The 12,124-nt window shown below is 44.3% G+C and overlaps 1 protein-coding gene across 6 annotated transcripts in view; it reads right to left on the reverse strand.

Moving 5' to 3' along the window:
- The window catches only part of LOC110500614 (peroxisome proliferator-activated receptor gamma coactivator 1-alpha), a 59,326-nt gene extending 49,358 nt beyond the window's left edge, over positions 1 to 9,968 (reverse strand). For 4 of the 6 annotated variants that reach the window (XM_090213318.1, XM_090213316.1, XM_090213317.1 and 1 more), the window contains exons 1-2: positions 9,762 to 9,968; positions 4,548 to 4,727 (exon numbers count right to left, since the gene is read on the reverse strand). In XM_090213318.1, coding sequence (XP_090069444.1) covers positions 4,548 to 4,727; positions 9,762 to 9,809 — 228 coding nt within the window. In that variant the 5' untranslated portion in view covers positions 9,810 to 9,968. The remainder of the gene's footprint in view (positions 1 to 4,547; positions 4,728 to 9,761) is intronic. The other 2 variants (XM_090213320.1, XM_090213319.1) reach the window with 2 other exon arrangements.
- Between the last annotated feature and the right edge of the window lie 2,156 nt (positions 9,969 to 12,124).

Raw genomic sequence — 12,124 nt, forward strand, 5'->3', positions numbered from 1 at the left:
GCTATCCTTAATGAGAGACTCACTTAATCGTCTGATTGCTTTACTCTGTAATGCTGAGTGATTGACAGCTGGGAATAGTCGTCTTTAAACGGCTTGATCCGTGTGTCTGAGGACGCCTGTCATTGAGCTAATGCTACTTCCACTCCCTACTTACAAGAAGACGGCAGCCATATTTGACGCAGTGGAGAGTAAGTTGCACCTCTCAACTGATAATGGATTAGATCTTGTTTAATGCGCCTAATGATTTAGGTAGGGAGTGAAGATAATGTCATCTGATCCTAGGTAGGGCAGGGACGATACCAGTATATCGCGATACTCATTTGTATCGTGACAAGGAAACAAAACAAAGTGGAATTAACTTCTTTAGGAGAACAGCCCTAATGTTGAAAACAAACATCATTATGTTGTCATCCAGAGTCACATGTGTTTATGTTCTAAGCTACAGCACACTGTTTACATACAGCAGGACGTATGTACATACAACAGGACCAGAGTTTGGTCTGCTTCATGTTCACAGCTCTAATTCTAGATCTGTCGTTCGGTTGGAGTAACTTTGAGATCCCACGTGACTCTCGTTCCACATTGGCAGGCGGGTTGGGAAGTTTTGGACATAATCCCAGTATAAACTCACTGGAAGCCCCAAAAAGCCAAAGTCTGACATAGAAAGTGTTGGTTTAGTGGCCGGGCCATGTTGAAGAGGTATTGGAGAACACTGTGGTCCAGACTGATAGCTGGCTTGGTAAGAGGCTGTGTGCCATTCTCAGCATAGGCCGGATCCCACTGGACTATCGCTGGCAGAGTACAATAGGCAGTCCAAGAGACAGCATACACACACATAACGTGCGTGCAGAAGCAGACAGTCTCACACACACACACACACCACAAACACTATATCAACACTTTATACTAGTCACACACACACACATATACCACAAACACTATATCAACACTTTATACTAGTCACACACACACACCAGCAGCAAGCAACATTTTCAATTTCAAAATATGGAATAAGAAGGCTGTTTACACATGTTCCACTGCCTGTTACGCGGCTGGCAGCATCTGCATCATACAACACTACTTTTTGTCTGTCCATTTTAAGAAGGATTCTCAAAGGCTGTTCTTTAAAAAAAGCAAAAAGGAAAGACAAAGATTTATTTCTCTTGCCTCTGTCGCTCTCTCTCACCGTCTCTCCCTTCTCTCTCTCTGTGTTTCTATCTCAGTCGCTCGCTGTCTCCATCACTCTCGCTCTGTCGCCCTATGTTTATCAGTTTCTCTCTTTATCGCTCACTCTCTCTCTCCCCCTCCCTCACTAGAGTTGTGTGCAGTAGCCAGAAGGAGCCTAGAACACATCCCCCTGTTTTGGTTCCTGCTTCCTACCACCCACGCTACAGAGAGGGGCCCCACGGTGACAGCTGCACCCAGCTTCCAGGCACCCTCCCTGGGGAGCAGCGCAGCCTCCACTCCCCTACTACCACCATCACTCCCAACCTCCTCCAGACTCAACTCCACCATTTTAGCCCCGGAGATGGGCCGGATAAATCCTGGCCAAGCGGACTGGCACTTAAGGGCATCAGCTGTCAAGTTTGCAACAATCCACCGTGCCTTTTCTGCTGCTGCTCCCTGATACTATCTCTCTCTCTCTCTCTCTGTCTCTCTCTCTCTCTGTCTCTCTCTGTCTCTCTCTCTCTCTGTCTCTCTCTCTCTCTGTCTCTCTCTCTCTCTGTCTCTCTCTCTCTCTGTCTCTCTCTCTGTCTCTCTCTGTCTCGCTCTGTCTCGCTCTCTGTCTCGCTCTCTGTCTCGCTTTCTGTCTCGCTCTCTGTCTCGCTCTCTGTCTCTTTCTCTGTCTCGCTCTTTGTCTCACTCTCTGTCTCTCTCTCTGCTCATCTGCCTGCCAACCCTGTTCTGTTCTGTGCACACTAGAAGAACTCCATGATAATTCACACATGCAGGATAAAAAACTGCACTTTGTGTGTGTGTTTGTGTGTGAGTGAGTGGGTGTTCGTTTGTGCATTGTTGAAGGTTTGGGTTGAAATGACCTACCAGGAACACCCGGTAACCCCTAGTCAGGTAGTGAAAGAAAACAGTGGCAGTAGATTGTGAGAGAGGGAGAATAAAACATCCCCTGTGCCAACTTGTCTCCCACAAGAGCTGACCAATCATGAACATATTCTGAAACCTGACGTTGTGATTGGGTGCTGCAGTGCCCCACACAGTCCAATCAGGGAAGTGCCGGAAGTGCGTTAGCAGCTACAAGCATCTGACTTGTGAGCGCACACACACACACACACACACACACACACACACACACACACACACACACACACTTAGAACCAACCAACTTTCCCCTGTCAGATTAGTAAGGATTAGCAATAACAAGAGCCAACTCCCAGCGTTGCTGTATGATGTACTGAGCACTTCGTATGGCAACTTGAAAACTTTCCACTTTCCAATTCCAGATGGCAACTGCCAGTACAAGGGTGGAATACATTAGTTGATTGTAAAGCGAGCTCATTTGAAATGCATCACATTCATTACCGTTTTTGGGTCGTCTCCCATGGCAAGGCAGAGCCAGCGGTGTAGTATGGGTGTTGAAATAATGTAGTTTACTACTGTTTTCCTGTATGTTGATATGTGCACAGATCTGCCCACACACACACACACACACATGTCGTACTGTGCTGGTTTCTCTCAAAAAGTGATTCAACGAGTATTAAGCTCCATGCTGTTTTAAAACATGACACAGACACTCTCTTTTACACACACACACACACACACACACACACACACACACACACACACACACACACACACACACACACACACACAATGACCCTAGTCATAGACTGTTCTCTCTGCCCAGTGGTACCGGAGCGCCAAGTCTAGGTCCAAGTGGCTTCTGAATAGCTTCTACCCCCAAGCCATAAGACTCCTGAACATCTAGTCAAATGGCTACCCAGACTATTCACATTTCCCCCCTCCCCCCACTCTCTGTTGTCATCTATGCATAGTCCCTTTAATTAACTCTACCTACATGTACATACTACCTCAACTAACCGGTGTCCCCGCACATTGACTCTGTACCGGCACCCCCCTGTATATAGCCTCCACATTGACTCTGTACCGGCACCCCCCTGTATATATTATTTTTTACTGCTCCTCTTTAATTACTTGTTACTTTTATCTCTTATTCTTATCTGTATTTTTTTAAACTGCATTGTTGGTTAAGGACTCGTAAGTAAGCATTTCACTGTAAGGTCTACACTTGTTGTATCCAACGCATGTGATAAATACCATTTGATTTGATTTGACAGCCATTTTTATCCATCCCCCGAGCCACGGACCCCCGAGCACAGGGCACTGTCTAGGGCCCCCCCTGTTATGAGGTTGAAGGACCACAGGGAGGTGTGTGTTTGTGTATATTTGAGTGTGTGTGTGTGTGAGTAAAGAATTCCGTCTGCTATCAACTTCTCCCCGATTGGGCCATTGAGACAAACACATGTCCACCCCAAAACACGACGAGCCACAGAAACACAGCGGCATCCCCCTAGCATTCTCCTCTCTCCAGCCAAGCCAGCACCAATCTCTGTCTTCCTTGCCTATCTCCCCGCTGATAAACCAGTAATGAACTGGCTCTCGTAGCTCATGACTTTATTGCCCCGCCAGCGTGCTGCTTTCAGTGGACTTTCCCCTGAATGTGAGAGAGTGCAGCGGGTTGAACGTTGAAAGTTTTACTCCCAAGCCCTGTGGAAGGGGAGGGATTATGCAATATGGCCGACGGCCAAGCGCCGGGTTTAATCGTGCTAGTGGAAGTTGTTACCTGTCTTTCGTTAGATGTGTGCTGCAGCAGAGCAGAGCTTGGGCTGGACTGGAATGAAGGACGTGGGGGATGAATGAGGTACTGTTAGAGAGAGAAGCCAAAAGCCAGGACAAAGGTCTCTGGGCTTATCGCTGGGCCCCCCTGTTAACTTGACTTTGTACTTTTCAGGGGGGGATATAAAGTCCCTGTTTGTAAACTAACTCAATAAAGTCAGTAATACTACATACTATTACAAGGCGGGAGGTTTTTTATCAAGTACCTGGAAGGCTTTCGACAGATGGCGACCTCAGCGTACAGAGTCGAGTCTGTGTGGCACGCGTTTGTTTTTAATCGCTGACTTGAGCTCAAGCTGGTGACCTCTGGAGAGTTCATTTACCTGGCCTACACTTCATAAATAGAAAAGAAAATGTATCGGACATGAGTCCAGGCTACCATTAAATCTGTAAATAGTTCATGACCATATCATAAATCATGTTATAATTTGACATTTGAGTCATTTAGCAAACGTTCTTATCCAGAGAGACTTACCGGAGCAATTAGGGTTAAGTGCCTTGCTCAAGGGCACATCGACAGATCTTTTACCTTGTCGACTAGGGGATTCTAACCAGCGACCTTTCGATTACTGGCCCAATGCTCTTAACCGCTAGGCTACCTGACTCTGGGGTAAAAAGGAGACCAGAGAGACTTGGGAAAGAAAAACAAGATGTAGTATGATATGCTCTCTTACCTCAAACAAGTTAGAAGCCTCGTTGCCATATTGACTGGAAATTATCTCTGATTGGTCACTGTACCACTTGAGCCCGCCCAGGAAGCTATCTGCATCCAGGTCGCTGACATCAAGCTCTGAGAGGTCAAGTTCGGGGAGGTCCGGGCAGAGGGGTTGGTCTTCGCCAACCAAAGCAGCACACTGGGGAGACAAGAAGATGGGAGGAGTAAAAAACCTCATCAACACACACGAAGGTGCGCAGAGACACACAAACACACAAACTGAGGCAAATGATGAGCGACAGTTTTTCACATGAATTCACAAGGTAAGATTACCCCCACAGGTATTTAGGGTTATTATGCGATATCTGCACACTCCATCCAGACCTTGAGAACATTCATTGCTTCTTTGATGGTTCTTGTCACGTTGGTATGAAGAGATTCGGAGATCCGGATTCGTTTTCTAATAAGCCCAAATTACGGCGTGCCGTGTAAAGGCACGGGGACGAAGACCAAACAAACACGTAACAAAACACAGGGTAGAAACCCAAAACAAAAGAGCGAGTAGTACCTCGAATAAATAACACTAGCGCACAATGATTATCACACGGGACGAGACCCGTAATCATCTGCACAATCCACAAGGGCGTGAAATCCCAAAACACACAGAACAGGTACTCACACGCACCAATGTAACAATAATCGACCGCACCATGGTGAACAAAGGGCACATATATACAAATACAATCACTGGGAATAGGGACCAGGTGTGCGCAATGAAAGTTCCAGAGGGATCCGTGACAGTTCTGATTATAAAAAGTTATCTTTATTGATAGGCGTCCCTCTTCTAATTTGTCATACTGCATGGTTAAGTGTCATACTGCATGGTTAGGAGTCATACGGCATGGTTAGTTGTCATACTGCATGGTTAGGTGTCATACTGCATGGTTAGTTGTTATACTGCATGGTTAGGTGTCATACTGCATGGTTAGTTGTCATACTGCATGCTTAGGTGTCATACTGCATGGTTAGGCGTCATACTGCATGGTTAGTTATCATACTGCATGGTTAGGTTGTCATACTGCATGGTTAGTTGTCATACTTCATGGTTAGTTATCATACTGCATTGTTAGGTGGCATACTGCATGATTAGTTGTAATACTGCATGGTTAGGTGTCATACTGCATGGTTAGTTATCATACTGCATGGTTAGGTGGCCATACTGCATGGTTAGGGGTCATACTGCATGGTTAGGTATCATACTGCATGGTTCGGTATCATACTGCATGGTTAGTTGTCATACTGCATGGTAAGGTATCATACTGCATGGTTAGTTATCATACTGCATGGTTAGTTGTCATACTGCATGGTTAGTTGTCATACTGCATGGTTAGTTATCATACTGCATGGTTAGTTGTCATACGGCATGGTTAGTTGTCATACTGCATGGTTAGTTGTCATACTGCATGGTTAGTTATCATACTGCATGATTAGTTGTCATACTGCATGGTTAGTTATCATACTGCATGGTTAGTAGACCATGAAAGCCTGCAAGCCTAACAAACTAGGCCAGACATTCATAAAGGCTGATAATGCATGGGTATTCTTACTATTGCTCTCTGTTCACATCACTGATAGGTCAATCTAAATGACAGCGTGGCTAGATTTGCCACCTGACTGGTTGCCCAGGGCGCATGGGTGCGTCAACACAATGGTAACAGTAACCGATGGCACAGATTTCACTCCAACGCAAGGGTCGTTTTCCACACGGCACATTGTGATCCAAACCGGGCCTCGCTGATGCTAAATGCTACCTGTTGACATTTCATTATTCACTGTCCGCTTTTATGTAGGGGCTTATGTCTATACGACAGCTGCCCCGCTGTGTTTCAGACACAAATCATTGGCTTCATCGAACTGCGATTGAGGAGATCCACAGACCTTAAAGGCCCAATGCAGTATTTTTTTCTCTCTCAATGTCAAATCATTTCTGGGTAACAATTAAGTACCTTACTGTGATTTTTTTCAATCAAATTGCCAAAAAGAAACAAAAATAGCTTCTTAGCTAGGACAATTTCTCAAGCAACCATTTGGGTAGGACTATCTGGGAGTGGTCTGAGTGGGGAGAGGAAAACTGAAAACTAGCTGTTATTGGCAGAGAGGTTTGGAAATCTCTTTCTTATTGGTCTAATAACCAATTAACAGTCTGATGATGTCAACGGGCAGGCCAACACTTTATCCCACCAATTTCTGGCTGTCTTTTAAAACAGCTCTTTAGCTAAAAGGGCATTATCATAATTTCCACAATTTCACAGTATTATTCCAACCACATAGTGTGGAAATATATATAAAACACAGGAAATCACGTTTTTGACACTGGGGCTTTAAAGGGGCTATCAGCAAGCTACATCAATTTTTGGACTCATAAATTAAGGATATGTACCCAATAACTATTTAGGAATATATGAGTTTAGTTCAACTGTCATACCCCATCATAACCCAAAATATAACCTTGTTTTACTACAATGTTTGTAACCAAAGTACATGCTAAGTTAAACATAGTTAAAACTATACATTTGCTCTGTGGTTACATTTCTCCAGCCCATCACTCTGCTTTTTCCCGAAACAGGGACAAAAAGGCTTCGTTATTATTTCTACAGTTGATTGACACCTTTACATCTGTCAACACGCGTTGGTGTGGAGAGAGGAGGGAGATGAAGGCGCAAAGTTTGACTGCGCCTGCAGTTGCAAGCTCAATGTAAACAAGTTCCAGGAAGGCGCTTTGCTAACTTACATGTCTTATTCAAGTGCCAAGACGTTACAAATGTTAATTGCTTCAGAGGCCCGCGCTTGCTTGCAGCAAGGTTTACCTACTCCATCACTGCACGGAATGCGTGCATTCCGTTCTGGAACATGGCAGTCACTTCGTACAACCCCCAGGCAAGCAAGGAGAAGTCAGCTCCGAGTGAGCCAAATGTAGGTATTTTTATCCCAACGTAGCCTACTCAAGCGTCTGCTCACTCACACCCTCGTTACGCATAGATAAACAGGCGCTTCGAGTGTGGTAAATGTCAATTCGAACCCCACATGTCATACATGTTGGCTAGGGAGTTGGCAGGATTCAATGTATTCATATCAGATTTAAGGGAGAGTTAATGGTGATATCCTCGGGCATACCCGGGAGGCAGTTAGTTGGCCAATGTGCCAGAGACGGGGAGGGAGTCTTGTCTGGAGACAGAGATGAGCCCAGGGTTCGGCTCGGGGCAACAGAATGACAGATACACAAAAAGAACAACGCTCGTGCCGACATGTGCTACAGTTGATCAGGCCTCTGGTTGCGCTCATGCGATGTCATAGCTCACCTATATGTATACCGCAACTCCCTCTCCTTCGCCCATAGGCTAGGTTAAAGATGCTAATTCATCAAAGTCAAAGTCCCAGCTCTGCAAAATGCCTCACTTTATCAAGATAGGGGGGGGCGAATCAAACGGGGATCTGATAAAAAGAAAATCCCTCAAAAGGTACATCTCCTTTCAATCTTCTCATCGACTTCCAAGGAAGTTAATGAAATAGCGCCGCCAGACAGAGCGATGGGGAAGCGCGCCGTGTGATTTACGCACACAGAACACATAAAAGCACCTGCTATGGTGAGATTATTAGGAATATGACTGGGGACTTGTAGTGCAATTCACTGATTGTAAAAAAAAGCGGGGGGGCTTTGAGAATTTCACAGCATGATTTATGCTCAACTCAGAATGAACTGACGCACTCAGAAAAGAAAGAATAACTAATGCATGTCACAAGCAAGACAGGTTATTGAAAAACACGCACATTTGTACGAGGGGATGCAACACTATAGATTGGCAGCAGACATCAATACGCTGATCTACTCGAAAATGCCCAGACAAACAAGAAAATAGATTATTTTTTTCTTTGACACGCTGGCTCAGCCGACCGAGCATCCGTCAACCTTTATGAATAATTGAGGTAAAGTGTAAAGGAGTGCTACAGTTTCATAAAATCATACGCCAAACGCTGTCAAGGAAAGCAAATAAATACATGCATACTTGGTAAGTAAATCATGGATTATTAAACTGACATTTCCAGGCATTTGTCAAGGGAATTATTTCCATTCAAGCTTGCCTCATATTGATTGGTGATAAACAGACAAACGGAGAAAAGCTGATAAACCAACTGCAGTCGCATATCGAAGATGAGCTTCGATCCCATTAATGCATTTAAGTCGATGGTATCTGCAGACAACTATACTGCTCAATGCCTATAACAAACTACATAGACATGCATAACACAAAACGATGATAATAACAGATCTCTAAATCACTATTTGCATTATTTCATGTTATTTTATTTAAAAAATCATCCCATTGAGTTGCCAAGCTACCCCCCTGTGCGTTTTAAACCAAGAGCTTACTAAATCTGCTATGGGTAAAAACATCCCCTATGGCAATTACGCAAATCTTTTGATTAACGGGACGAAATATTCCCATAGCCTACGAAAAACAAGACAGTTGGTCACATGCAACTAGGCTACAGATATTCTTTACTCATCCAAAGGGATGACGCCACATATGTTAAGACGCGCCCGATACCATGCAAGAGAAGATGCTCCTCCTAAATACCAAACCTCGGCGCCTGTGATCATCTCTGCACTTTCCAATTTAAAAATCAGATAAATCCAGACAAAGCCTATATTAAAAAAGACACACATCGTCCGAGAGGTAGTTTATGGCACTGTACGATACCTGATTTAGAAACATTTCTGTAATTCTAACTTCAAGAGCGAACCCGTCACACAGCAGCGCAGGAGGGAATACAGTCCGTGACTGGAAAGATTCCACAAGCATGTAAACATTCTTTCCGACTGCACGACATCCTAGGGAGACGCAGCCAGCAGCAAACTCCAGCGCTGCAAGATACGCACCGCTCCTGTAGCCTACAACCTTTATTAGATCTAACAATTTAAACAGACAATATGAAGTAAAAAACTGCGATTATCCCCTCCACTTGTCATAAAATCCTGCGCTTTGTATTTCCCCCGTATCGTATCCTCAGCGCAATAACTGCGATATTACGCATCCCGTGCCAACACCAGCAAAGGAAAAGCCGTATTCGCAATCGGAAATCACGGTATTGGATGTTCTGCGCAGTCCATTTCCCCCAAAACGGTCCAGACTGGTACAGTTGACAATAAGTTGGATATTTTAGAACTGCTCACCTCTAATTCTCTCCAGACCGAGTCTTGGTTACACCTGTCCCACGCCATCCAGGCACTGAATGACGGTCCGAAAGAAACAAAAAAGAAATCAGGCAAAAAGAAATCCACTCGCGCTACACTCGATCTCGTACAGGCAACTGCCCCTTACTGAGAATAAACTGAGGGCACCTATCTTACAACTGCTTTCAATCACATGACAAAGCTATTAAAAGTAAGCAGGGGAGTGACTTCCTTCAGTTCACCCCTGCCCACTACTCGCCAATGACGTACTGTAAAGCAGGCGGAGTCTGGCAGGCGCATAGTAAATCTTTTCCCAACTATAAAATCGCTCAATTCTAATGAGACAGCGAGATAAAATACATTTCGAACGCAAACCACGTAAATTGTTGCTTGACAATCGAATCACCACCACGGATGCAGAATATTCAAGACATCAACATGTACAGTGGTGATATCAATGAAGTATTTGTGCCGCCCTTGTTCACCGTGCCTACAGGTAATCTGTCCAAAATAGTAATTCCAAACATTGTAAAATAGCGACGTTTAAAACGAACCAGCGCCATAATCTTATTAGGCTATTCTCTATATTAAATATGATGGGGTAGGCTTAACAGTGTAGGCTACAATGAAATCACGCACGGTGTTTAGTTATGTTAAACAAATAGTAAGCAATTACCGATGCTCATCTATTCAAAAAAAGTGGGCGTTCTGAGTTCCTATGGGCGAGATTCTAAGTAATAATAACGGATCATGTGAATATAGAAGGCGACAAAACATGACAAAAGGTTACAAACAAACAGGTTAAAGTTCAGCCTATTGGTCGGACTTCAAATCACCTATCCCGAATGTTCCAAATATGCACTGTAACGTTTTAAGATATCTCTAGCCAAGACTACTGCATTTCCCACCGGAGTGTTTCAGTATCTCCTGGGCGACGCAAGGCTTGTGCTTAATTTCCACGCCGCCCTTGTGCCTGCATGCTACTCCAAAACCACAGACTAACGTCAGACGAATTTCTTGAATTTCCAGTCTTCTTCCCGAATACCAGTAGAGAGAACAGAAATTGTGCATGTGTGGACATGATTCCCCTTCTCAAAGGATGTTACAGTTTTAGACATTTTAGCCAACTGTAATTTCAAGACAGTAACCTTATACATGTTTGTTTGAGACTAATGTAAACCCCCCCTGTGGTTTCTGTCTGTTTAAAAACAGAACATTTACATACATTAAAAAAAATGCTGGGTTGTTTGGATAACTTAACTGCTGGGTTGCAGGCATTTGGGTCACTTAGTTGGGTTGTTTTCTTTAAAAAGAGCAAGGTTGGGTTGTTGAGGCTGCTTTATTGAAATATGACCCAGCTGGTCAGATCAGAAGACTGAAGCCATGGCTTTCATATAGTTATTTTTGGCCACCGGTGAGAGTAAATGTCATTCCTGTTCATCTGTTCTGTTGTATTTTTAGCACATGTTAAGGTTGAAAAAATGACAGCTTATGAGGCTTACAGACGTGTATTTGTTCCTTAAGACAGAGGTTCTCAAACTGGTGTCCGCGGAGGTCCTGCAGGGGTCCGCATTCGGAAAGTATTCAGCCCCCTTCCCCTTTTTTCCACATTTGGTTAAGTTACAATCTAATTCTAAAATGTATTAAATTATTTTATTCCGCTCATCAATCTACACACAAGACCCCATAATGGCAAAGTGAAAAGAGCTTTTTAGATTTTTTTGCAAATTTATAAAAAACAAAAAACAGAAATACCTTATTTACATAACTATTCAGACCCTTTGACATGAGACTCAAAATTTAGCTCAGGTGCATCCTGTTTCCATTGATCAGCCTTGAGATGTTTCTACAACTTGATTGACATTCCTAGAGTTGGCTGCCTGGCCAAACTGAGCAATCGGGGGGAAAAGGGGCAATGGCCACTCTGACAGAGTTCCAGAGTTCCTCTGGGGAGGTGGGAGAACTTACCAGAAGGACAACCATCTCTGCAGCACTCCACCAATCAGGACTTTATGGTAGAGTGGCCAGATGGAAACCACTCCTCAACAAAAGGCACCTAAAGGACTCTCAGACCATGAGAAACAAGATTATCTGGTCTGATGAAACCAAGATTGAATTCTTTGGCCTGAATACCAAGCGTCACGTCTGGAGGAAACCTGACACCATCCCTACGGTGAAGCATGTTGGTGGCAGCATCATGCTGTGGGGATGTTTTTCAGCGGCAGGGACTGGGAGACTAGTCAGGATCAAGGGAAAGATGAACGGAGCAAAGTACAGAGAGATCCTTGATGAAAACCTGCTCCAGAGCGCTCAGGACCTTAGACTGGGGCGAAGGTTCACCTTCCAACAGGACAATGACCCTA

Source organism: Oncorhynchus mykiss, chromosome 21, assembly GCF_057628025.1.
Source record: "Oncorhynchus mykiss isolate SJ-2025 chromosome 21, ASM5762802v1, whole genome shotgun sequence".
Lineage (NCBI taxonomy): Eukaryota > Metazoa > Chordata > Actinopteri > Salmoniformes > Salmonidae > Oncorhynchus > Oncorhynchus mykiss.